Source organism: Xyrauchen texanus, chromosome 46 (genome assembly GCF_025860055.1).
Source record: "Xyrauchen texanus isolate HMW12.3.18 chromosome 46, RBS_HiC_50CHRs, whole genome shotgun sequence".
Classification (NCBI taxonomy): domain Eukaryota; kingdom Metazoa; phylum Chordata; class Actinopteri; order Cypriniformes; family Catostomidae; genus Xyrauchen; species Xyrauchen texanus.
Genome location: NC_068321.1, coordinates 13,732,288 through 13,760,126, shown reverse-complemented (window position 1 = coordinate 13,760,126; position 27,839 = coordinate 13,732,288). Strand labels below are relative to the sequence as shown.

The 27,839-nt window shown below is 36.9% G+C and overlaps 2 protein-coding genes across 2 annotated transcripts; one reads left to right on the top strand and one right to left on the bottom strand.

Moving 5' to 3' along the window:
- Positions 1-137: 137 nt before the first annotated feature.
- Positions 138-13,905, top strand: znf277 (zinc finger protein 277). The gene is made up of 12 exons (XM_052120033.1): positions 138-185; positions 5,440-5,650; positions 6,447-6,535; positions 8,295-8,377; positions 10,565-10,656; positions 10,802-10,912; positions 11,383-11,515; positions 11,693-11,760; positions 11,863-11,959; positions 12,110-12,152; positions 12,919-13,093; positions 13,597-13,905. The coding sequence occupies exons 1-12, from the start codon at positions 152-154 to the stop codon at positions 13,781-13,783; spliced, it is 1,323 nt and encodes a 440-aa protein (XP_051975993.1). The 5' UTR covers positions 138-151; the 3' UTR covers positions 13,784-13,905.
- A 1,898-nt stretch (positions 13,906-15,803) lies between these two features.
- On the bottom strand, positions 15,804-27,289 carry tmem168b (transmembrane protein 168b). The gene is made up of 4 exons (XM_052119885.1): positions 25,530-27,289; positions 23,003-23,145; positions 20,417-20,691; positions 15,804-18,065 (listed from the first exon to the last, which is right to left on the bottom strand). The coding sequence occupies exons 1-4, from the start codon at positions 26,664-26,666 to the stop codon at positions 17,518-17,520; spliced, it is 2,103 nt and encodes a 700-aa protein (XP_051975845.1). The 5' UTR covers positions 26,667-27,289; the 3' UTR covers positions 15,804-17,517.
- Between the last annotated feature and the right edge of the window lie 550 nt (positions 27,290-27,839).

Genomic DNA, 27,839 nt, shown 5'->3' with positions numbered 1-27,839 from the left:
AAAAACACAGTTGAATCACGGGAGATGAAGGAAATGAATGAGAAATGTTAGGTAGAAAACTACAAGCCCCACAAAACCAAGTCATAGCGTTTGGATAATTCCGATTGGTCATGGCATGTTTTGACGTCACGTGACTTGTGAAACGTCAAACATGGCTGACCAGATGCGCAACACAATTCTGACAGGTTTGTAACCAAATTATTGATTCTGGTTCATATGTTGACCTTATTTGACTGTATTCATGTTTCATGAGTAAGATTATTTGTTAATCAATATTTTTACTTTCTTAAACGTGTTCGCAAACTAAATATAGTGGAAAAACAACTATTTCTCAACCAGACACTAAACGACAAATATATTTACTTTAACTCATATTATAATGGATATCATTTAGCATTAATATTACTATTTTTAGAATGGATATTACTACAACGATTCGCCTTAGAGCAAAAACATCTTTGTCACATATGGAAGATAATAATAAATTGTGGGTAACTATATTATGTCATTGTTGGAGAATTCCCATGCATTTCCCATGTGTTTATATTTTTTTCGCATTTACTTTGATGCATGTAATAAGAGTGGAATTGCTGGATTGTTGTGAAGAGAGAAGTGTAAAAAAGAAAGTTTAAAACTTGCATATAATGTTACACACATTATTTACATTTATTTCATTTGCTAAAAAGGAATCACGAAGCCCAGCCATTTTTTTCCGTAGGGATTTCATAAACTCTTCATACTGTAAAAGAACCATCTCTGAAACACAACATTATAAGCTTTGATTTGAAGCAAAAACATATTTGAAAATTGGATGAAAAGACAATGGTGTACTTGGCATATTTCATGAAGCATTGCAAATGTCGGAAAATTTAAAATGATAGACAAATATAAAACTATTGATTTAAAGTTGTTGATTATAAGGATAGAAACAATATATTTAAATTGTATTGCATAATATTTAGATATATACACTCACCTAAAGGATTATTAGGAACACCTGTTCAATTTCTCATTAATGCAATTATCTAATCAACCAATCACATGGCAGTTGCTTCAATGCATTTAGGGGTGTGGTTCTGGTCAAGACAATCTCCTGAACTCCGAACTGAATGTCAGAATGGGAAAGAAAGGTGATTTAAGCAATTTTGAGCGTAGCATAGTTGTTGGTGCCAGACGGGCCGGTCTGAGTATTTCGCAATCTGCTCAGTTACTGGGATTTTCACGCACAGCCATTTCTAGGGTTTACAAAGAATGGTGTGAAAAGGGAAAAACATCCAGTATGCGGCAGTCCTGTGGGTGAAAATGCCTTGTTGATGCTAGAGGTCAGAGGAGAATGGGCCGACTGATTCAAGCTGATAAAAGAGCAACTTTCCCTGAAATAACCACTCGTTACAACCGAGGTATGCAGCAAAGCATTTGTGAAGCCACAACACTCACAACCTTGAGGCGGATGGGCTACAACAGCAGAAGACCCCACCGGGTACCACTCATCTCCACTACAAATATGAAAAAGAGGCTACAATTTGCAAGAGCTCACCAAAATTGGACAGTTGAAGACTGGAAAAATGTTGCCTGGTCTGATGAGTCTCGATTTCTGTTGAGACATTCAGATGGTAGAGTCAGAATTTGGCGTAAACAGAATGAGAACATGGATACATCATGCCTTGTTACCACTGTGCATGCTGGTGGTGGTGGTGTAATGGTGTGGGGGATGTTTTCTTGGCACACTTTAGGCCCCTTAGTGCCAATCGGGCATTGTTTAAATGCCACGGCCTACCTGAGCATTGTTTCTGACCATGTCCATCTGTTTATGACCACCATGTACCCATCCTCTGATGGCTACTTCCAGCAGGATAATGCACCATGTCACAAATCTCGAATCATTTCAAATTGGTTTCTTGAACATGACAATGAGTTCACTGTACTAAAATGGCCCCCACAGTCACCAGATCTCAACCCAATAGAGCATCTTTGGGATGTGGTGGAACGAGAGCTTCGTGCCCTGGATGTGCATCCCACAAATCTCCATCAACTGCAAGATGCTATCCTATCAATATGGGCCAACATTTCTGAAGAATGCTTTCAGCACCTTGTTGAATCTATGCCACGTAGAATTAAGGCAGTTCTGAAGGCGAAAGTTGGTCAAACACAGTATTAGTATGGTGTTCCTAGTAATCCTTTAGGTGAGTGTACATAAGTAGTTTGAGAGTGTTTGGAAGTGGGCGGCTACTGCAAAAAACAAATCAAGGAGGGTCAAATGTTTGGTATTATTGTAGAGAAACTTAAAGAAAAGATATAAATTATGATCAATTCTGAGACTCTCAGTCTAAGAAACTGCTGAAAAATCACAAGAAAACAAGAAAAAAGCCATAAATATTTTTTCTTATATTACATTCTATATCTCTGGGTGTAAATAAGGTGGCTCCGAAAAACTGCTTCTGTTGGAACTGAGTAACATTTTGTGATTTAACAAAGCAATAAAAAGTTCTAGCATTTCAAAAATAATTTATCATTGTGTACAAAAACGTCTCCCAAGTGCCAAAAATCTCCAAACAAATAAAACATAATAATTGTACATAAGAACTAATTACACATGCAAACACAACAATGAATAAAGGTTTGCATAGCATGCAGACATGATTTTTATAATGAGGTTTCACAGAATGAGTTTCATTTTGTGCCATTTGAGTCATCATTTAGTCAGTTTCATGTACTTGGCACCATCTCCTGGTGGCCACATGTAACAGTTACCAATGTCTGTCTGCCCAAATATGGATGCGTTTTTGCACCGATCTCAACCCAATTCGATTGGTTTTAGCATTCCATGACATCGTTACCAAAGATGTCATCTGATCCAGGAAAGCTAATGTGTTTTAACCAGACTGCAAGATGCCAGATAGCCAGAAGCTGTGTGCACATTGTGCTTCATGTTAATTATCTAATGATGTATGCATCCAATTACCTTGTGTGGGCTCATTTGAAAGATATTCACCTCTTCTAAGTAATGGTATGTGTAATTAATGTTCTGTTTATTTCTCATGAAGTTATAAGCAAAAACGTGGCATATGAGCAACACCTTTTCACAAGAAACATACAGTATCTAACAAAAGTGAGTACACCCCTCACATTTTTGTAAATATTTGATTATATCTTTTCATGTGACAAGACTGAAGAAATGACACTTTGCTACTATGTAAAGTAGTGAGTGTACAGCTTGTATAACAGTGTAAATTTTCTGTCCCCTCAAAATAACTCAAAACACAGCCATTAATGTCTAAACCACTGGCAATAAAAGTGAGTACACCCCTAAGTGAAAATTGGGCCCAATTAGCCATTTTCCCTTAGCCAAGGTCTCAGGTGTGAATGGGGAGCAGGTGTGTTAAATTTGGTGTCATCGCTCTCACACTCCCTCATACTGGTCACTGGAAGTTCATCATGGCACCTCATGGCAAAGAACTCTGAGGATCTGAAAAAAACAATTGTTACTCTACATAAAGATGGCCTAGCCTATAAGAAGATTGCCACGACCCTGACACTGAGCTGCAGCATGGTGGCCAAGACCATACAGCAGTTTAACAGGACAGGTTCCACTCAGAACAGACCTCGCCATGGTCGACCAAAGAAGTTGAGTGCCCGTGCTCAGCGTCATATCCAGAGGTTGTCTTTGGGAAATAGACGTATGACGCATTGCTGCAGAGGTTGAAGGGGTGCTCAGACCATATGCTGCATACTGCATCAAATTGGTCTGCATGGCTGTCTTCCCAGAAGGAAGCCTCTTCTAAAGATGATGCACAAGAAAGCCCGCAAACAGCTTGCTGAAGACAAGCAGACTAAGGACATGGATTACTGGAACCATGTCCTGTGGTCTGATGAGACCAAGATAAATGTATTTGGTTCAGATGGTGTCAAGCGTGTGTGGTGGAAACCAGGTGAGGAGTACAAAGACAAGTGTGTCTTGCCTACAGTCAAGCATGGGGGTGGGAGTGTCATGGTCTGGGGCTGCATGAGTGCTGCTGGCACTGTAGAGCTACAGTTCATTGAGGGAACCATGAATACCAACATATACTGTGACATACTGAGGCAGAGCATGATCCCCTCCCTTCGGAGACTGGGCCGCAGGGCAGTATTCCAGCATGATAACGACCCCAAACACACCTCCAAGACGACCACTGCCTTGCTAAAGAAGCTGAGGGTGATGGACTGGCCAAGCATGTCTCCAGACCTAAACCCTATTGAGCATCTGTGGGGCATCCTCAAATGGAAGGTGGAGGAGCACAAGGTCTCTAACATCCACCAGCTCTGTGATGTCGTCATGGAGGAGTTGAAGAGGACTCCAGTGGCAACCTGTGAAGCTCTGGTGAACTCCATGCCCAAGAGGGTTAAAGCAGTGCTGGAAAGTAATGGTGGCCACACAAAATATTGACACTTTGGGCCTAATTTGGACATTTTCACTTAGGGGTGTACTCACTTTTGTTGAGTTATTTTGAGGGGACAGCAAATTGACACTGTTATACAAGCTGTACACTCACTACTTTACATTGTAACAAAGTGTCATTTCTTCAGTGTTGTCACATGAAAAGATATAATCAAATATTTACAAAAATGTGAGGGGTGTACTTTAGTGACAGCCCGTATCATTTTAAATCATAGCTTCTAGTTTATAAAAAGGTGCCACTGGTTGTGGTGGGAATTACTGCCTTAAAACAGTAAAACAAACACTAGTGATACTGGTGAACTATCTTCTGATAGCAGAGCCGCAAACCTTTAATCAGTCACGGCAATGGATACAATTTGAGGTGAGCAATTAGCACATATAGTGCATGTGTAATGTTTTTAGAACATAATCTGCTATTTATGTGACTCACACCATAATTTTCTGTAAATTCCTTGTTTGTGTGAATGTTGGACATCTTGCTAGGTATGTGGGATGTTCAAGACACCAAGTGTTTCTCATTAATGTGGAGTTGCCTGTGACGTACTGGAGTACTTCACACTGATCGGAGCAATAGTGAATTAATAACCCATATAATTCAACGCCTGTTAATTCAGGGCATGTATTTGCATTAAATCATTAAGTACTTATGCAAGACATTCGACATATTAATTCTGGGAGATAAATACTCAGGGAGGGTAGTCATTTAGATGACCCTTGAGTAACCAGGGATTAAAAGTCGTTTTTTATGGGCACTATGGTAAAGTTCAAACTGCTACTTCCATTTATCAGCCCAGACCTTTAACCACTATACCACACCACCCGTAGCTATGGAAAATTCCATTAAGTCTTCTTGTGCATGCAATCCATCATACAGTGGCCCTAAAACATATTTATAAACTTCAGCCACACCTATAATTGTATGAATGACATTCCGTTCCAAAGTTAGTTACAAATAAACAGCTTTTTTAACCAAAAATGTCCTTACAATGTTCTCTCATTCTTAGATAAACAGGATTGTATTCTAGAGCCACTTTGTTTCCCTGAGCATCTGAGTGCTAGTGCTTCCCTTGCATCCTCTAAGGATGGCCGTCCAGTAACCTGTGTGCTGTGTTCAGACTGCTTTCCCTCTTCTGAGAAAGACCAGCTCCTCAAACACTTGGTGTTGGATCACAAACTGGTTATAGCGGATGTCAAACTCATCACAGATTTCCCACAGTAAGAGTCCAATTTTTTTGTAACCCACTGTAAACGAATGCCATCAGTACATCTGCAGTATTGTTCATACATTTGCTCTTATCAAACTGAGTCCGATTTTTTTGAAATCCTTCAGTATTGGCGTACCTACAAAGTCAAGGCCAATATTCAGTATTATATAAAGTAGCCAATCGTTACGTAAAAGTTAAGATACCTGTATGTTGACTCAATTAAATCAAATTATAATAAATTGATTCAGTTAAAAGTTAAAGGAGCTCATGAGAGAAATACTTAAATTATTAAAGTAACTAATATTGAATGTACTTGCGTATCAAAAGTACAAGCTTAAAGATAAGTTATTTGTTAATTGACATCACACATTGTCTGTGGTTCCCCTCATGATTTTGATTGAGATTTGCGAATTGATTCGCTAAACGAATCGTTCAGTCTGCATTTTGGACCAAGTTGACCAAATCAAACTAATCAAATTCAAAAGATTAAATTCAAACAATTCAATTGTGTATCGCCATCACTATCTACAAGACGCATGCAGTGTACATCTGGAGCTGTGTTATTTTGTTTGCTGTGTTCAGTTGCAAAAATAACATAAGGCTCTGGAGAATATAAATCAGTGTACAAGTATTAATTTTTTCTTAAAAATGTAGTAAAGTGACAGTCAGCAAAAATATTTATACTTGAGTAAAGCTGTACTTACATTAACAAAGTATTTGTACTGGTGAAGTTAATAAGTTATGTCAAGTCAACAACAATAACAGTAAAACCTAATAATAAATAATCTTTCATCTTTTTGTTGCAGGTACATGTTGTATTGGAAGAAAAGGTTTGCAGAGCAGCTCATCACAGACTTTTGCAGTGTTATCAAGACTAACTCTGAAGGTCCTGTAGGTAAGAGAGATTTGAACTGAATGATTTTGTATTTGAATTCTGCAACATCGTGTTGCTATGCAACATATTACACACTAAATGCAGGGAATTCAATCACTCAATAGGATACTTTTCATGTCTTGGTGCTGTTTTGTGATACTGTAAAAGTTAGAAGGTTAACTTTTCAGCCACTTTTTATTAAATGGCTGTTGTTGTGCCCTGGACTAATTGAAGATCAGCTTTTATAGTTGTTTACAACTTTGATTCAGTAAAGGAGTGAGGAAAAGCCCCTTAAATGTTGTCATTTTAATGCAAAGTTCAATGGAGTGCAGTAGTGGCCACCCATTTTTTTCTGTGGTCTTGGTTCCAGAATATTTTTCCCATTCATTTTCTCCATAGACAGTGTCTATTAAATATTTGTTTAATTCTTCAATAAAAATATCTAACCAAATCAATTAGCTCTGAGAGGAATCACAACAGTAGAAACTTTGATTTAAAGAAAAAGTCAAGACTGTGTATTTAAAGGGATAGTTCACCCAAAAATGAAAATTCTCTCATCATTTACTCATCCTCATGACATCCCAGATGTGCATGACTTTCTTTCTTCTGCTGAACACAAACTAAGATTTTTAGAAGAATATTTCAGCTTTGTAGGTACATACAGTGCAAGTGAATGGTGATCAGAACTTTGAATTTCCAAAAAGCATATAAAGGCATCATAACAGTAACCCATATGACTCCAGTGGTTTAATCCATGTCTTCAGAAGTGATATGATAGATGTGGGTGAGAAACAGATCAATATTGAAGTCCTTTGTTTTTACTATAAATGTCCACTTTCACATTCTTCTTTTTTGTTTTTGGTGATTCACATTCTTTGAGCATTTCGCCAGCTACTGGGTGGAGAGGAGCATTTTAGGAAAAAGGAGATTTACATATTGATCTGTTTCTCACCCACACCTATCATATTGCTTCTGAAGACATGGAGTTAACCACTGGAGTCATACGTATTATTTTTATGCTGCCTTTATATGCTTTTTGGACCTTCAAAGTTCTGGTCACATTTACTTTCATTTTATGGGCCAAGATATTCTTCTAAAAATCTTTGTGTTCAACAGAAGAAAGTAAGTCATACACATCTGGGATGGCATTTGTGAGAGTAAATGGTGAGAGAAAGTTAATTTTCATTTTTGGATGAGCCATCCCTTTAACATCTTATATGAAGCAATGTAGCATTGCAAATTACATAAATAAAAAATAGCAATGGCACAATATAAAACTATTCACAAAGTCATAGATAGTTAGTATAAAAACATATTTAATGTTTTTTGCAAAACATACATTTACAAAGTATATACAAGTGCTATATATTCAGATATATTTTAAGTAAAACTGGCTTGATTACATCATTTGCAAACCCTCATGAGAGTGGGTGGTCAGTGCTGAGCTCTTTTGCCTTCTTCGATTGGTGGATCTCTCTTCAGGATTATGGGTAGTGTAGTTCGTCAATGGGAATTTAGCTATCAAACTTTTTCTTATTTTAATTAGGTTAAAAAAAACGTGTCTTTTACAGAAGCATATAACATCACTTAACATCAGAGCTCATAGTCAGTCTGCCTCAAAAGGTTTTATGTTATTGTTAAAAATCTACTTCTATATGGAGAAAAGGAATGAGATTTTTATTTTCAGAACCCTGTTCTACTGTTGCGCTCTGTTTAGATCTTAGATTGTGTCCTTTTTAGACTGCAGCCTAATAACCACAAATTCTTTGTGTCATTCCAGAACAACAAGAGCACTATTTCCTATTATGTGATGCTCTGCCAGAGGACAGAATCCTTAGGGAGCAGCTACAACGAAGGCGACTGGTGAGTCACTATTAAAAAAAAAACAAGGACCTGTGTCTGTCAAGGATGTCAGGTTAGGAGTGCTGCACTGGGATCAGCTCCCAGTGTGACATACACTCATTTTGATTAGGTCATGAGCAATCAAATCTGACCCTAGAGCAGCACTCCTGACCTGAGCGAGTTGATAAGTGTCACCTTTGGACCTTAACCTGAATAATATGACATCCTAGAATATGACTGACATCAACATAAGAGCAGCTTGGATGGATGCTGGTATTTCCCAACACATCTGAAAAGGTTTTTTTTTATATATATAATTTACAGAGGATAATCACATGTGAGCCTTATTTAAATTAATTATTTTTTATTTATTTTAAAAACAACATGAAATGGCATTCACAACCTATGTAACTAATGTAATGTACTGTTATGTATTTCCAATTGAAACATAATGTTCAGTGGGAAATAACATAGGGCGGGACTTGATTCTATCCATCAGGATTTGATTAGATTGTGAAAGTGGAAATGTGTTAATCTTTGATATGATTGGTTACTTTTATTTGCCTCGCCCACATTAACTTGCTTGCATCAGCAGAAAAGTTATTTCAGAAGAATTATTATTTATTACAATACATGAGTTATTGCATTTTTAGAGAAAATACAGCTGAAATACAGTTGTTTTATAATCATAATGTTTTGGGTAATTCCAGAATGCATATGTACCTGAAAGTACTGATAAAACAATTAACACAAGATTCAGTAAGAAACCCAAACCACCGTTCCTCCCATTACCCCCCCCCATCTCACCCGCCCAGATTGTTTTTGCATAGATATTATGATTCGACATAATCATTACGCACACATCTCATTTCAGGCAAAAATCTGCGATTTTGGTTGCTAGGCAACCTGCGTTCTCAGCACCTCTGCAGTCTGCTCTGCAGTGTTGCGACCAGCTGTTTAGCAGTGCAGCTGTGACCTTTCTCAATCATTCGATGACACACTGCACATCGATGAAACTTCAGCTTGGGGGAATTAGCACTGTTTATTAAACACCATTAATTTGCAGATAGCGTCTGTGATAATTATCGATGATTATGTCTAACGAACAGCGGGTCTCAGAAACACAGAATTATAAAATCACACTGAGATTTGGACCAATTATTTAGATAGTTTATGAGATCAAAATTATGTAACCACATTTATAATGCATAGAAAATGCAATTTGGCAAGTGAAAGATTAATTTGCGCAAAAATACCACAGTTTAATTCAACACCTCCTTTGATGTCAGCAACAAAAGATATTTAAGTGTTTTAAGGGTTAGTTCACCCCAAAATTTAAATTCTCTCCTCATTTACTCACCCTAATGCCATCCCAGATGTGTATGACTTTCTTTCTTTTGCTGAAAACAAATGAAGATTTTTAGAATTATATTTCATTTCTGTAGGTCTATACAATGCAAGTGAATGGGTACCAATATTTCTAAGTTCCAAAAAGCACATAAAGGCAGCATAAACGTAATCCAAAAGACTTTTTTTTTTTTTTTACATGATATGATAGGTGTGGGTGAGAAACAGACCAATATTTAAGATTTAACAGATCATATAATCAATATATTTTTACCATAAATTCTCCTTCCTGCCAAGTAGGTGGTGATATTCATGAATAATGTGAATCGGCAAAAAGAAAAGAAGAAGAATGTGGAAGTGAAAGTGGAGATTTATAGTAAAAAGTACTTAAATGTATCTGTTTCTCACCCACACATCTCATATCACTTTTGAACTTTCTGAGATGTATTGATTACTTTTATTCTGCCTTTATGTGCTTTTTTTACATTCAAAGTTCTGGCCACCGTTCACTTGCATTGTATGGACCTGCAGAGCTGAAATATTTTTCTAAAAATCTTCATTTGTGTTCAGCAGAATAAAGAAAGTTGTATACATCAGGGATGGCATGAGGGTGAGTAAATGATGAGAGAAATTTTATTTTTGGGTGAACTATCCCTTTAAGTGGTTTCTCCTTTTTAAAAGCTAATACACTTATTTATTTGGATATCCTAACTATACACAATTAAATGGTTAGTTGCATTTCATTATTTGCATTTAGCATTCTTCCACATTCAGAACAGACTTGCAACCCACCAGTTGAGAACTACTGTCTCATAATAATAGATTAGTCTGTGATGAAGTTTGTTTGATATGTTTTAATAGGAGGAAGTTCTGGAACAGCAGCAAAAAGAGAGGGACGATACAACATTTCATCGCGTCTGTATGTTCTGTAATGACGAATTTACCGGAAACAGGTGAATACTGTTTTGAGAAATTGTATATTGTGAAAAGCACTATACAAATAAAAATTTGACTTGACTTAAATGGGTTTTTTTGTGTGTTATATTGTGTATTGAATCCTAACGATGTCTATATTTGTACGCTGTGGTCTGACTGCAGGTCTTTACTGCTTAACCACATGGCTAAAGAACATTCCTTTAGTATCGGCCTGCCTGACAACGTCGTCTTCTGCACAGAGTTCCTCAACACTCTTGAGAGTAAACTGGAGAAGTGAGTGCTCCTATTTAGTATGATTTAGCAAGTAATTGGGTAATTAAGGTTTTTTTATTACTGAATATTTTGATTGTATATATTAATTGTCACTTGTTTTCACAAAAAAATATTAAAAATAGAGATGGAGGAGGTATGACCGCCCCCTTTTGGTGCTTGCTGTCATTACAGTTAATCTCAAGTCACCTAGCAGGGTTATATTATGAGTCAGGGGACATTAAACAACTGAAAGAAGAAAAATAAAGAAGTAGTACATGAAAGCATACTTATTTTACACTCTGTGTAAAGTGTTTTTTATACATATATATTTTTTATTTTGTATTTTTTTAAACTGGTATTTTCAAATCTAGTCTTATGTTTTGAATTTACATAAGACACCATAATGAGGATGAAACATCACTTTCTGCTATACAGTGAAAGAATAAATATATATTTTGCACCTAAATATCCATATAATGTTTTTTTAATAGTATGCAGTGTATATACTGTGAGAAAACATTCAGGGACAAAACAACCTTGAAAGATCACATGAGAAAGAAGCAGCATCGACGAATTAACGCCAGAAACCATGACTACGATCGCTTCTACGTCATCAATTACCTGGTATGTCCATGTTTTGGTTTGTAGTGTTTTTTACATCTAATCAGGGAAAATGAATGCTTAGTAATAGAAAGATTAAACATTTTATTTTATAGTTTAGTCTTTCAAATAATTAATTACTTTTTAGACTCATTTGTTAAGTTTGACGTGCAGTTGAATGTGACTTTTATGCTGTTGCAGGAGTTGGGGAAGACATGGGAAGAGGTGCAGTCTGAAGACGACAGAGAGCTGTTTGAAGATGAAGATGAGTAAGGCCTCTACTCTCTTTTTACATTAACTTTAAAGCTACAGTCTTAAAAGAGTCAGTTTTCAGATTTATTCTCATCCCTGTTGCTCTGAACTCTCTGCAGTGATTGGTCAGACTGGCAGGCTCACCCTGTGTGTGCTGTGTGCCTGTTTTGTGAGAAGCAAGCAGAGACAATGGAGAAAATCTACACACACATGAAGGTATCTAATATATTCTGATTTCACTTAAGAAATTTAATAAAATTTAATAAAAAGCATAATGTCAGAAATGGCAAAAAATATTTTTGTGTGTTTCTGTGGATTTTCTTTCCTTAACTCTACTTTAAATATAATGTTATTTTGTTCCTTCAGGAAACTCATGAATTTGACCTGCACAAATTAAAAACTGACTTAAGTGAGTATCTTTGAAAAACCAAGAGACGCTTTGTGCAATTTCTATTCAAAGTTATTTAAAGGGATAGTTCACCCACAAATTAAAATTCTCTCATTATTTACTCACCTCATACCATCCTAGATGTGTATGACTTTCTTTCTTCTGTAGAACACAAACAAAGATTTTTAAAAGAATACCTCGGCTCTGTAGGTCCTCACAATGCAAGTGAATGATGGCCAGAACTTTGAAGCTGCAAAAGCACATAAAGGCAGCATAAAAGTAATCCATAAGACTCCAGTGGTTAAATCCATGTCTTCAGAAGCGATATGAGAAGTGTCGGTGGGAAACATATCAATTTCTAAGTCCTTTTTAACTATAAATCTCCACTTTCACATTCTTCTTTTGTTTTTGGCGATTCACATTCTTTGTGCATATCACCACCTACTGGGCAGGGAGGAGAATTTATAGTAAATAAATATAAAAAAATTAAATATTGAACTGTTTCTCACCCACACCTGTCATATCACTTCTGAAGACATGGATTTAACCACTGGAGTCTTATGGATTAATTTTATGTGCTTTTTGGACCTTCAAAGTTTTGGCATTCACTTAGCATTGTATTGACCAACAGCGCTGAAATATTCCTCTAAAAATCTTAATTTGTGTTCAACCGGAAAATGAAAGTCACATCTGTGATGGCATGAGGGTGAGTAAATTATAAGAATTTTCAGTTTAGCTACTTTTATCTAATTTTCATCTCTTTAATGTTTTTTTTGGGGGGGGCCAGACCTAAAGTTTTACCAGCAAGTCAAACTAGTGAATTACATCCGCCGTGAGCTCCACCAGTGCCGCTGCTATTGCTGTCAGGAGAAGTTTGTAACCAAAAATGAGCTGGTTCAACATCTGGTCAACAAAGGTCATTTGATGCAGCTACCCGAGGTCTCCCACTGGGACCAACCACAGTAAGCATTACATCTTTATATTACCAGCATGACAAGTATTACAGTACATGAACTGCATTGTAAGCTGTGTGATACAGTTGTCAACAAAGAAAAACTATTTAGACATTGCTGAGATTCTGATTATATGAGCCATTTTGAAAAAAGCTGTTGCAAAATCACTGTAAAAACACCAGTCCCAGCAAATTCTATATTTATGCTCCACAAACAGATTAATTGAACTATATTTTTTGGCTGAAGAATAATAGTTTGATTATTGATAAAAAATAAATGTAACTGTTTATTGAACACTGGTGTTTTAAATCGAATTGCTGTTGCCATTTTTCTATAAAAGCAATAAGCAACTTACAAGGATTTAAGGAACTCTTCTTCATGTTGAACACCTCTTATCTATTATAAAATCACTTTAAGGCTGACCTCTCGTGTCTTATTGCTATACTAGATGTTCTTGTGTTCTCATCTTCATGTGATTTGTAATTTAAAAGGTAACTTTCCCTTTTTCTCAGATACTACTTTCCTACATACGAGAATGACGCTCTACTTACTGCTCTGTCGGACAGTGAGAGTGAATCTGAGGGTCCAAATCACAGCTCAAATGTTCCTGTTATTGCTGAAGATATCTCAAGCCTGAAGGTCTTAAAACAGACCAGTGTGCTTAATAAACTTCTCAAGGACAGGAATGGCTCTAGCTGAAGAAATTCCCAAAGGATCGTGTTCAAAATGTACCAGCTGCTTTCAGTGTTTAAATAAAAATGTTTTCTTCTTTTGAGATTTATGATTTCTGTGTGGGCTCAAAATGGCAATGCTCATAAAATGGAAACTACAGTGGAGTAAAAATAAACTCTATTTATTAAGATATCTGTTATAAGCCGATTTAATATACCTTTTATTAGATATTTTATTAAAGTCGTAGTCGAAAGGCCTAGAGACCACCTGAACCGAATATTTTGACTTCACTCGAGCAAATTTTGCTGGGCAACCTGGAACTAATGTAGTCATATTACATTTTGTTATATAAGGGGTATTAAAACAATACCACAATACATTCCTATGACACTGTTACAAGTAAAACTTGATGTTCCACAGATTTATGTTATCCATTAACCCTAATAATGTTAAATGATTACATTAAAAACCAGCTTAAAACTAAAAGCAAGGCATGGAATGAGGAGGTGACATTACCATATAGTGCAATTAACAAACTGTATGTTAAGCTTTACAAAAAGGATGCTCTTGTATATCAGGCTGTTTCTATCTTACACATTTTGGAGTAAAGGAATTAGTTTACCCAAAAATTAATTTCTTTCATTATTTATTCACCCTCATGCCATCCCAGATGTGTATGACTTTCTTTCATCAGCAGAACACAAACAAAGCTTTTTAGAATAATATCTCAGCTCTGTAGATCCATTCATGTGAATAGTGGCCAGAAGCTCAAAAAAGCAAATAAAAAAGCAATAAAAGCAGCTTAAATTTATCACAATATACATTCACATTTGCATGTTGCACAGAACGTGAAGAAAAGAAGAAGAAAAAATCCTAAACAGTCAAAATAGTTAAAACTGTATTGGGGACACAGAGACAGCCAAAGCAGTGGTGTCTGAAGGATCTTCTACCAAAATATTAAAATGTTTTCTATAGTTTATCAATTGAGTGTAGTTGAACATGAATGTTAAAAGATCATTTGTTAGTTTTGAAGTATAACGCAGCATAAAATTATTACATTCAAATTATTTTTCTATTTCATTACATTCAAATACTCAAGTATGGGGGCAAAGAAGCCCCTGTGAAGAAGGAATGATGCTGTATGGGGGTTCAAGGGTATCCCCTAAGAGAAAATTTAGAGAATGTAAAAGTCTGGGGGGCCTGGGTAGCTCAGCAAGTAAAGATGCTGACTATCATTCCTGGAGTCACAAGTTCAAATCCAGGGTGTGCTGAGTGATTCCAGTCAGGTCTCCTAAGCAACCAAATTGGCCCAGTTGCTAGGGAGGGTAGAGTCACATGGGGTAACTTCCTTGTGGTCACTATAATGTGGTTCACTCTTGGTGGGGCGCGTGGTGAGTTGTGCATGGATGCCGTGGAATATGGTCTCTGTGTAATGCGCTCAACAAGCCACGTGATAAGATGCGTGGATTGACGGACTCAGATGCGGAGGTACCTGAGATCCTGGACCGCGGTGACTGGTGTAGCCTAATCGTTAGCAAGGTAGCTGCCGTTAGCAACTTCATTAAATCTGAGAAAGCCGAACTGCTTGTGTTTTTAGCAACACACACCTGATCATCTAGATGAAGAACACAGTCTATCACTCAAAAGCTTATCTTCGATAACGTGGATTTTTTTATTGCGATAAATATGGAGATCGTTTTATCACCCAGCCCTAATTTAACCACTGGAGTCATGGATTACTGTTATGCTTTATGTGCTTTTTGCAGCTTCAAAGTTCTGGCCACCATTCACTTGCATTGTACCTAAAGATTAAATATTCTTCTAAAAATGTTCAGCAGAATAAAGAAAGTCATACACATCTGGGATGGCATGAGGGTCAGCTGATGATGAGAGAATTTTCATTTTTGGGTGAACTATCCCTTTAATTCTTAGTTGCTTTTTTATCTTTTAATTGTTTAGAAATAATTAATCTACAATACCAACATTGAATTAAAACTAGAATATTCCGCGGAACATAGATATTTTGTAGTGTCTATTATCTCTTGGCAGATAAAAGCACAATTCCATATGCAATTTTGCATTGAAAGAGCAACTCTTTTATTCATTTCACACTCATTCTGATTATGGGTTGATTTAATTCACATAAACAATAAAGAAACATTTACCATCATCAATCCCCAGTAACTTAATGATTCACACCATGCATTTTGAGAAAGTTCCCTAAAAAAAAAAAAAAGCCTTCAGACCTCTTCATACAATCTCGTATGAATCAATACATTTAGCATATTTCATTAGGAGGAAATCCTTGCATCTTTGGGTGAGGACTAATCTTGCACAAGGCACTTGAGAACACACGTTACCACACCTCCATGTTACACAGTTATGCTGAATTTCTATGACAAATCCCTTCCATTACTATAGCTAAAAGTGCAAGAAACACACATTATTAGTCAAATGACTAAACATATAATCCCTAGGCCATAACACAGGCAAGGCCATATACAACAGTGTTTAGCTAAATGGGACTTCAATTTAACAACCAATGCACAAAAAATAGAATAAATGTTGCACAATTTTTAAAGGACAGTAGAAAATGTTGTTCTGTATAAACAAATATAAAAATACACCAATACAAATATAATTATCCAATGGACTGTTCTGAACATGTGTAGAGAGTGTTCTTGTACACAACTTCCTTAGTAAAGATACCAAATATAAGGCCATGCTTGTCTAGTGCAGTTAAAGTAAGATGCAGCACTCTACATCTGGCTGCAGACTGCTAATGGGTTTCATGCTGTGCTATGTGGTGCTTGAAAATTGTACCATGTAGCATTCAAAGGTTCAGTGCTGGTACATTTGATAAAGCTTATACGAAAATCATAAACAATGGTAGTAAGCATTAAAATGGCAGAAAGAGTTAAAAATGTCACAAGTTAAAGCTGTAACGTTGCATGTTAGTAGGTGCAATGCTGCTAGCATGGCCCATCAGTAACTTATTGGTGTTGCAGGTGAATCTCACAAAATTCATTTGATTTCAAGAAAGAAAATATGACTTTGCGTAAAGAAAAAGCCTATTTTTTGGACCATTAAGTTTTTGCACATTATGAAATTATTTTGATGTAAATTATGCACATTTTCCCCTACATTCTAATAATCCTCCTTTGTACTCATGTTTTCCTTTTCCGGGATTGTTCTTTTTTGTAAATCCCATAATTCTCCATAGTGATTCTCAATACTGCAGAACAGTAATTTTTAGTTTTTATTTAAATCAGAATAAATTAAAGGCAGTACAACAAATACTACCATGTATAAACACTTAATTTAAATAAAAAACATTTGCTAATATTTAATATACTTAAAAATTGTGACAATAATATATATCTAAATAAATAGGAAAATATTCCTGACAATTACCTAATATAATTTATTGTCAAGAACACAATGCAAAAAAATAATCTTAGTGGTCCTAAAAATGTGATATTCTTTGAGCAAAATATTTTCTTACATATTTTTCTTTAGATCTTGGGGTAAAATATTACCCAGACATGTGTACAGTGATGAAAAAAATTACACTGTTGTCAGCATGTTTCAGCTAATCTTACATCACAAACACATACCTGGAGTTTAATCACACCTGAGATTTAATAAATCGTGCTGCTGGTCCATACAAATAAAAGCTGCCATATGCGAGACTCACCTATCAGAGTCCTGATACAGTGACTTGCAGATGCCTACAGTATCATCGCATACTAGATCTTATTCTATGATTTAACCAGCTTGAAACCTTGGCCTGTGTCTAGCACCGAAGGAGGGAACCATTTAAGTTTAATTCGCCAGAGAAGCCGAACACAGTAACTGCAAAGGTTGAAGTGGTTCTGTCCACCGCACCAGTGGGCGAGCTGAACCATGGGGTAAGTCAAACGTGGGAAGTACATTCTCCAGTGCCTTGTCACGTCACTTTCAGAGGGAAGGTGGAGCTTGTAGTCACTCCAGTGTCTAGAGATGCCGTATGCAGCTCGGACGGTCCGTCCACGCTCAGACCAGCGGACAGCGCTCTCAGGGTTGCAGTTGAAATCGACCCATTGAGAAGTGAAGTCCCCGAGCTGAGGAGCATCCTGGAGTTCCAGGTCTGTGGGACTTGAGAGCACGGCCCCTTGAACTGCTATATAAAGGCCCTCGATGTTCTGCACCTCTTTCACCCAAGGGAGGGAGTTATCTGTGTCGAGAATGATGATAAGACGGGAGCAGAAACCAGCATTCTTCTCTCTCCAGAGCTGCATGATCTCATCAAGACGCAAAATGTCACCACCTGATTGGATAAAAGAATAGAAAAACAGCTTTATGATGTCATCAGAGCAACTGATCTGAGACAGGTTTAGTTTCTAGAGGTTCATGTAGCAGGGAATAAACCCTGTTGACTATTAAAAGAATATTCCAGGTTCAACACAAGTTAAGCTCAAACGACAGTATTTGTGCCATAATGTTGATTGCCACAAATTATTTTGACTCGTCCCTCCTTTTCTTAAAATAAATACAAAATTTTAAATAAAGCAAAAATCAAAAGTTAGTGAGGCACTTACAATGGAAGTGAATGGGGGCAATTTTTGGAGTGTTTAAAAGGCAGAAATGTGAAGCTGATAATTTGATAAAAACACGTATTAATTCTTTTGTTAAAACGTATGTATTATTTGCGCTGTAAAGTTGTTTAAATCATTGTTTTTACAGTCATTTTAGGGTTTGTTGACATTGGCAATAACTTCACACAGAAAAAGTGATTTTTTCACACTAAAATATTTTTCACACAACACATATTGTTTATGTCTTGAGGCATACTTTTGAAACAGTGAGTATTTTAACATTTACTGATTGACCCTGTTCACTTACACTGTAATTTCCATCACTGTAACCCATATTTCTTTTTTTTTTAAAGGACGGACAAGACTAAATGAATTTTTGTGGTAATCATTATTATGCCACAAATTATGTAGATTGAATTTAACTTGCTTCGAACCCGGAATATTCCTTTAAATCAGGGCTAATAAACTTTGGAAAGGTCAGGGGCTGCAAAGCTGGATCCCTTAACCCTCGAGGACAGCACTCTCAATATTTATAATTATACATAATTTCATATACAGATATATATATATATATATATATATACAGATATATATACATATATATATATATATATATATATATATATATATATATGTGTAAACATTTTTATAGTAAGAATGTTGGTGTGTTAATGTAATAGTTCACCAATTGTTTTTTGAATTCTCTCATCATTTACTCACATTCATGCAAAAACTAAATAAATTCATACACAGAATGGCATGAGTGTGAGTAAAGGTTAAGAAGTCATTTTTAAGTGAACTAACATTTTAGTAATTATTTTAAACATAAGTGTGTAACAGTTTAATATTCTGATATATATAAGTTCTGTTGTCACTGTGAACATCAACTAACAAACACCATGAGTGTTCAAAATAACATACACCAGAGAGGTTTTAAAAACGATATATCCAAAATTTGCACCAAAAGTCCTTCAGTGGCAAGCCAAAGTATTGTTCACCCACTTCAGCATTTTGCGCTGCCCTAGGTTTGCGAAGTAGATCAATATCAAGCATTTGCGTTAAGGCGTCTAAACGCCATCACTGCAGGAAAAACTGTAATTTTTCTCTGTAAATACTGTTGTCATGACGAGTACATATATCTGATGAGCTATTCAAAAGTTTGGACAGATTTGGGTCATGTTGAAGTGAGATTGCGATCGTGCATGTTTGATTAACAGACTATGTGTGAGTGCACACGTACTGTGTATGAACATGCACACAGACCTACCGCCTCTCTCATAACATCAGCCATGCTCCAATATTATTTTTTTATTTATTTGATTTTATTCATAACATCATCATGCAGTTGAATTTCCTCTCTATGCTGATTCAGCAATGTAGAAAACTAGCGTAAATCCTAATGAAAATGGACACCTTACAATTCATACAGATTTGATAGGCTGCTGATGAATGTATTTCTGTTTATGATGACATCATAACGTGGGCCACAAACATTGGATCGTGGGCTGCATGTGTCCCGCTCGTTGAGTAGCGCTGCTTTAACTGATCTCATCTTTACAGAAATTGTATGACCGCTGGTCTACAACTTCCAAAAAAATAGAACCACCTCTAAAAGGTGAATATCACCAAAACATATCCGGGTCATATTTCACACCAAAATCAAGTTATAATTTTTTTTCTTAAAGAAAATGAAGCCTATTTCAGTACCATTTAAGATGTTTTCCATGCAAATTCTTATTACTGTTTAATGCATTTGGATGTTTTACTTTTGAGTGTTTTTGTAATCCATGATGGAGATTCTCATTACGGTAATACAGTATTTTCACTTCATTCCAGGAAGAAAAATATTTTCTAAAATTAAAAATGAAAGGCCATTTCAATTCAAAAAAAGTGTCATGTTATATAAATACTTACAGCAGATACCAAATGTGCTTAAATTATCAAGAAAATAATATTAGAATGCAAAAATTCTTAATGGTCCACATAAAAATAGGCTTCAATTTTCCAGACATTTTCTTGCATGTTCTTTAAGTTCCATTGTGTCTTTTCCTACAGGGAAAAAATAATTTCTTTATTTTCCCACCTGATAGGGCCCACTCTCCACTGCGGTGCGTGTGACCACTATAAAAGAGCACGTAGGTGTCGTGACGTGGGCCATCAGCCGTGTGGGCGTCCATGAACTTGCGGAGCTTTGCTTGCAGTGCTTCCAGACTCAAGCCGCTGGTCGAGTAGTCACAACCATAGGTCTCAATCATGTGATGGGAAAAGAAGCGTTGCACGTTGTTCAGTATCCCTGTTGAGCGCAAGTGGAGTTCCTGCACATGAGCTGGGGGCAGTAGGGTGGGCTGATCATCTGGGCTGAAAGGGAGAAGATGAGGTAAACTACTGAACCTGTTTGATGAGCTCATTAAACAGGTGCTTATCATGCCCTTGGTGTACAACACTAAGTTAAGCATCCACTCACAGAAGGCTCATTTGATTACATTTGTTTAAATTTGCTGCATGTTCTTAAAGTCAAACATTTGAATTAATCATAATAAACAGGTCTAAGACTCTTTAGTCTATATAAGATACTGATTTAAATATCAGGTTTGACTGGAATATGAGAGGAGTAGGGCTGCCCCCTGATAGTCGACTAACCATTAGTCGATGAGAAGAGTCTTGCTAATTGGTCCAAAAAAACAAAATAAAGAAAACTCCACAGGAAATTAGCGCTGGGACACTAGGTGGTACTATGGGATAATTTTCATTAAGCAGGGTTAGGGTTAAGCCAACACAATAAAGCAAGACACCTTGATTTCAAACTTTGAACTTTATTTTTTACTTATTTTAACTGAAAGTTCAAATGAAACTGAAAAAAATAAGTGCATTTAAAATGTGTTGTTTTAGATGTTAAAGATGGCTTTACAACAGTTGTAAAGGGAAACATCTCTCTGGCAAAGAGGCTTCATCTGTGCATTCTGGGGGCGGCTGTGGCTCAGGTGGTAGAGCGGATCGGCAATCACAGGGTTGGTGGTTCGATTCCCGGCCCACACGACTCCACATACTGAAGTGTCCTTGGGCAAGACACTGAACGTCAAGTTGCTCCCAATGGCAGGCCAGCGCCTTGCATGGCAGCTCTGTCGCCATTGGTGTGTGAATGTGTGTGTGGATGGGTGATTGGGACACAATGTAAAGCGCTTTGGTAACCTCTAAGGTTAAAAAAAAAGCGCTATATAAGTATAGACCATTTACCATTTCATCTGTGCATTCTCACTTTCATTATCTAGAAAAATATATCATGTGTGTGAAAAAATTAATGATATATATATATATATATATATATATATATATATATATATATATATACACACACACATACATACATACACACACACACACACACACAATTACATCGGAAACCTCTGGGCTGAGGGATTAGTGAATATTCTAGCTTGATTGATTTTGTATTGAAAATTAAATTATTTATTTAAAAAACGAAATTCTAAATTCAAATTGCACTCCAAACGAAATGAAAAAGCAAATAAATAAATAATAAAGTGATAATAAAATAATAATAATATATACGTAACCACCTTTCCATTTTCCGTCTAAACATGCAGGCGGAAAATTACTTACACAAATGAAGACATATAAACAATTATAAATGTAAAAATAATAATTATAATGATACTAATAATCACTGAAATATAAATCATGGTTCGAGGTGAACGTGTTTTGCTGAGATGTCTGAGGTAATTTGCAGCACTCGTAAAAAATAAATACAAATTTAAAATCGGAAGGCAGAAACAAAGTGTGAGATCCTTAGACTGCATGCCTCTGTACAAACATACATGCGTATAGACGGCTTTTCTGTCATCTGTACTTAATAATAGAGTGTTTCTTCAAGCACGTGTCTTGGTGTAAATGGGCAAAATATTTGTAATATTAATTTGATAATAATAGTCTAATAATAATCATTTAATAGATTAATGGGAAAATGAGCCAAATATCATCATGACATGGTCAAAGGCATCAGCTACTGGCGATCACTCTGACCATCGTCGATCTCCGAGATCATCATCTGTTTGCTCAACCCGAATGTGCATTTCTCACTATAAATTAACAAAATGTTCAGACAGTCTCTTGCTGGTTTAGAGACATTCTGGGCAGTGGCCAGTGGTTCAGTGGTTGAGGCTCAGGGTTACTGACCAGAAGGTTGGGGGTTCAAGCCCCAGCACCAAGATGCCACTGTTGGGCCCTTGAGCAAGGCACTTAACTCCAGGTTGCTCTGGGGGATTGTCCCTGTAATAAGTGCACTGTAATTCGCTTTGGATAAAAGCGTCTGCCAAAAGCATAAATGTAAATTCAGGATCGGTACAGCTTTTGCCGTTGTCACTGCGGCTCGCTTAGTGCGTGCGCTTGTAAAAATTATATTTTAAAGGCTCATTATTACGGTTTAGTATTTCTCTGTAATGTAGAACTGTGTTAGCAATATTACTTACAACATTCTTTCTCAGCCCTGGAACTCAAACCATTTTCTGATGCCCCCCAACATATAAGCAATTAAATTACTATCATAAACGTCCAACGATTAGTTGACAAATGGCTTAAATTAATGACTACTATTCGACTAGGAAAATCTTTGGTCGGGGGCAGCCCTAGAGATGAGTGTATGTGTTTCCAATACCTGCAATAGTTGGTTGGAATGATCACAGCGTAGCCCATACAGGTTCCTCCAAGGCTGTTTCCCAGTTCATGGAAGAGGCCGTGGGCTAGTGACTCCAGTGATAATACCAGCAGAAACAAGGCAATAAACAGACTGTTGGACGGCTGTTGGAGAGAACAATACAGTTAAAACCCATCTAAAGAAAATGCTCACACCTCCTATTATAAGGCATACAATTATTTTGACCCCACAGTGGCCCCAGAAAGTCTTTGAACACTTAAGTTACAAATAATGAATTGCATTAAGACACTGCATTAGATAAAATATCAGACCATGTTGCATTTATTTTTAAGCTAGATAGCACAAGCAAACGTTTCAAGCAGGCCACTTAAATGTGCTGTAAGTGATTTTGGCCATTCTGGAACTTCCACCAGACTTTAGTCTTGATTAGCCACACCCCCTCTTTCCAAAACTCCACAGTCTAAAGACATGCGTGCGTGCGCGCGCACACACACAAAAACACACACACACACACTTGGAGACCGTTGTGCTGGAGCAGATGAAGGGTGATGGGTTCCCCTAAGCGATTGCTATCTGACCATGAGTGTTTCGCAGGAGCTGGACACCATATCAGCACTTATACAAGCGTATATGTGCTGCCCGGTATATACACACAGTGACTTACAAGAAAGTCTTCTGATTGGCTAAACAAAGGATCCAAGCATTGTCCATTGACATCTTTTTTTGCCGGCATTTACTGTGATTAGGGCTCTTGCAGAGACAAGTGTTATATTTCATGGAACCTATTTCAGTGATATCTGACAGGTAAGGACGTTTTTTGGATGTTATTTTATTTTATTTTTTAAATCACTTACAACACCTTTAACAAAAGTAGTCCCCAGATTTTAAAATAAAGCAATAGGCGTAGTCTTCAGAACTAAAACAAACAGCATGTGGACACTTTCTAGATGTAAAATGTAGTGGATCATGTTCATCTCGGTGCCAGCTGCTTAAAGCTGAAGTGTATAACTTTTTCTGTTTTAAAATACTTTCTATTGTATCAGCTTAGGTTGGCCCACCTTACACATCAAAGAGTCAATCACCTTTTAGATACAGGCATTGCCTGTCAATCAACTCAAGAACGTACATGTGCATTAGCTGGACCAGTCTGAAAATAGCATTTTTAGCAAGATTCTGAGCTAAAGAACCACATTTTATGATACTATTGTTGTCAGATTTTACTGCTGATTTGAAATATATTTTTTGATCGTAACATTTGCCAACCATTTTGGTGATTTCAGTCTTTCCCCTTTCAAGTAGACAGGAGCTGTACATGTTTGCTGCTTGTATCATAGATAATAGCTACCCGGGAGCATTTCAAATATAACCCCCAACTGGACTGACTTGCCTTGAAAAGGACCTTGGGTGTATAGAGAATGCTGTTTGAAATGTTTATATTTGCTATCCTGTTCATTGGCAGTGGCACTAGTTTTGCAGAAATTATACACTTCAGCTTTCTAAGTAAATGCAAAAATATGCTACAAAAGTTGAAGAAAATATGTATAATTTTGTTTGCATTGCCCACTTGGTTTGATACTGTGTTATCTTATTAGGGTTCAAAACCCTAACCTGTTTCCTGCTTCACTATTCAGCGGTGCCGCCATGTCATCTACAAACATATAGCACAACTAGTGTAGCCCAATTCGTGAATGAATGACTTATACGAGTTGGTTCTTTTGAATCTACAAAACATACAATGCTACCAACCAAACAAATGACTCTTATTAGCCGGTTCTTCTATGAGATTATAAAACTTACTGAATCACAAGTCATTCAATTAGTCAAGTCGGATTTGTGAGCCTTAAAATTACTGACTGGCTGGCTGTTCATATGATACGGTGTAGTTAAAACCTCACATTATCAGTTTAGTTGAAAGAAGTGGTATTTTATAATTTATTTAAAGCTGACGTAATTTCTGTGGCACCAAATGTAATTACAAATATAAATATTTATTTTAAAACAGTTTTCTGAATAGGCCCTCAGTCTGCCATTGGTAAAACAAATAGATATTCAATGGCGTAAGATGTGGGCGGGACTGAGTAATGTTGTTGGGGCGGGTCTAAACGGTTCGCTCAAAACAAACAGGAATTTTATAGTCCCACAGAGACACAGTGTTTACAGTTGTCAAGAAAATTAACCTATGAATAGCTTACTAATAGTTCTCTCTGCATATCATAAATGGATAGGAGAAAGTATTATAACACTGAAAAAAACATACTTCAGCTTTAAATAATAAAAAAAATAAAATGGCATTTCTTATTTTCAAAGAGTTCTTAAAAATACTTAAATCGTGAATGGAATCATTAAGAACATTCCTATATCTAATGCAGTGAAATACATGCATATTAAGTGTGGCTTGAGTGTTTTAAACTTTGAGCATATGCTTTTTAAAATATTTGCAGCATTACACAATATAATACAAATTACTAAATAAAACCCTTAACACAAAAACAATTTAAATAAAAATTCTTGAAACCTAAAGTCTTACCTGCCAAGCCAGAGCTCCTAGTATGACGGTGGACCCAAGGCTGAAATCAACCAGGCGTTTTGATATGAGGCAGAAGTGGCGCATGCCCTTAGATGCCATGACCCTGTCCAGTTCTCCAGCCTCTGAAATGTGTCCCATGCACAGCCTCTGACAGTCACTTAGCTTACTGTGGAAATCCCACAGTGTAACCAAGAAAACCAGGTGGCAGATGATCCAGAAAATAATTAAGACAGAGAGACCTGGGATCAACAGGTACCACCGATCCAGATCTCTCATCTTTAGAGCAGCCATGATGAGGAAAGCCACCTTCATCACAACTAGAGGAAGAAGGGACAGCCGCCTACAGAAGCCTTTTCTCACTAAGAGTGGTGACCAGCGTTCAGTGACTGAAAGGCCGCTGAAGTAGACATCCATGAATGGGTCGCAGACAAGGCGGCTGAAGAAGCACGACAGGGCAAAGGGGTTGGTGGACACCCCTAAAGACTTCTGGAAGAAGAATATTGTGACCCCAGAGAAAAAGGTCAGATTTTGAAGGGCCAGGTTGGACTTCATGCGCAAGTTCACAATTACAGCAGCCAGGGAGAGTGTCAGAACACTGAGGCTTACAGATTTATGGCCAACCAGAGTTGTGCTGGCCACAGCAAAGCCTGTGAGCTCCAGAGCTTCCCTTGAATTGAGGAACGCAGGTTGATGCCGAGTACAACCACACATTCTTTCAACTAAAGCCCATAGGATTCTTATCACCATGCTGGCTACTAACATATAGTTGGCCACCTGCTCCTTAACATCTTCCTCTTTGGATGGGACATTGAGGAAGCACAGCAAACCAAGAAGGAAACCAAACCAAAGATGCAACAGAAAGAGGCTGACCCTCTCCATGCTGAAATAGTAGTGGAGAATACTAGCTATCCCAAGTACAAAGAGGCCCAAAATAAAAATGACCAAAATAATAGTGTCGTCCGTCTTCTCCCATTGTACATAAAGACCCAAGCAAACGGCCACCAATGAGTTAAGACCGGACAGGTATCCAAGGTAACGAATGGAGGTCCACGTGTTGACCCCTTTATTGACTTCATCTAGCCGGGTCATTGCAGCATAAAGCAAGTGGCTCAAGCAATACTTGAGCAGCCTGCACATTGTTGCAAGTCGGAATTCCCACAACACTGAAACAAGACGATTTAATGTGGAGAATTACGTTCGTCATGCGTCACAATATGAAATCTGATTCGAAACATAACCATAAACGTGTGTAGAGTTGTTAGGTAAATACCTACACTAGATAATTTCTCGAGTCGTGCATGACATTTTAGAGAAGAAAAACCAAACATCTAAGTAACATCTCAAATAAATCAGAAGACTGTCATTGTCCAACTGTTACTGTTGTATGTACCGAGTCTTTTTTTTTTTTTTTTTTCAAATTTTCTAATGACTGAAACTAATGAGTAAATTAGCTAAGAAATCACCAACACTTTAAACTTATAAACGAACAGTAAATATAACAGATAAAAGAGTTTGAATTAGCTGTCGGTCGGATTTACACAAGTTAGATTCCAGTGCGTTTACCGGCATCAGAAAGTTGACAAAATGCGTTATTTCTCTTCAGGAAGAGTGTAACATGGATTAAACCACGCTTAAAAAATATTCTAGTACACGTATAAGTAATTGATTATTGTCGTTAACAAACATTCAACACAAAAAGTGGAGATTTATCGCACTATTATGCCAAACCATCGTCTAAACTAGCTTGAATATCCACCATATTTCCTCGTCGTTAAGCTGCTACGGAATCACTTAAAGAACAAACTTAGCGTCCATCATCTTGGGGCCGTTCACACCAAACGCGTTTTTTTTTTTTTTTTTTGGCGTCCGTCCACAATATTTTGAATAGAACTTATTCACGGTAGCGCCATGTTTGATTTTTTGGGGGTATTTAACTAGGCTGTTTGGGATAAACTTGCATCTATTCAGAGGCACGAACAGTATAAAGCTGTAAAAAGCTCCTGATTTTCCACAACTCATGTTGTCTGAAGTTTTAAGTATACTGAATGTTCTTGAAAATATGTTTTTTTCTATATTTTGTCCGCAGAACGATCCAAAATCACTTTAAACTGCAGTACAACCCATTGAAGAGACTGTACGTCTATCCCTCACAACCTCATTGTCATTCCTGCAAAAAATGGCTCTGCTGTGAATAAGGTCTATTGTTTTCATATATAAACATGAGCGAAACTGACGTCTTTGACCGTTCTCGTGCAGGAGCTTCACATAAGCATTTTCTCAGTCTAAATAGATGCACTACTTACATAATTT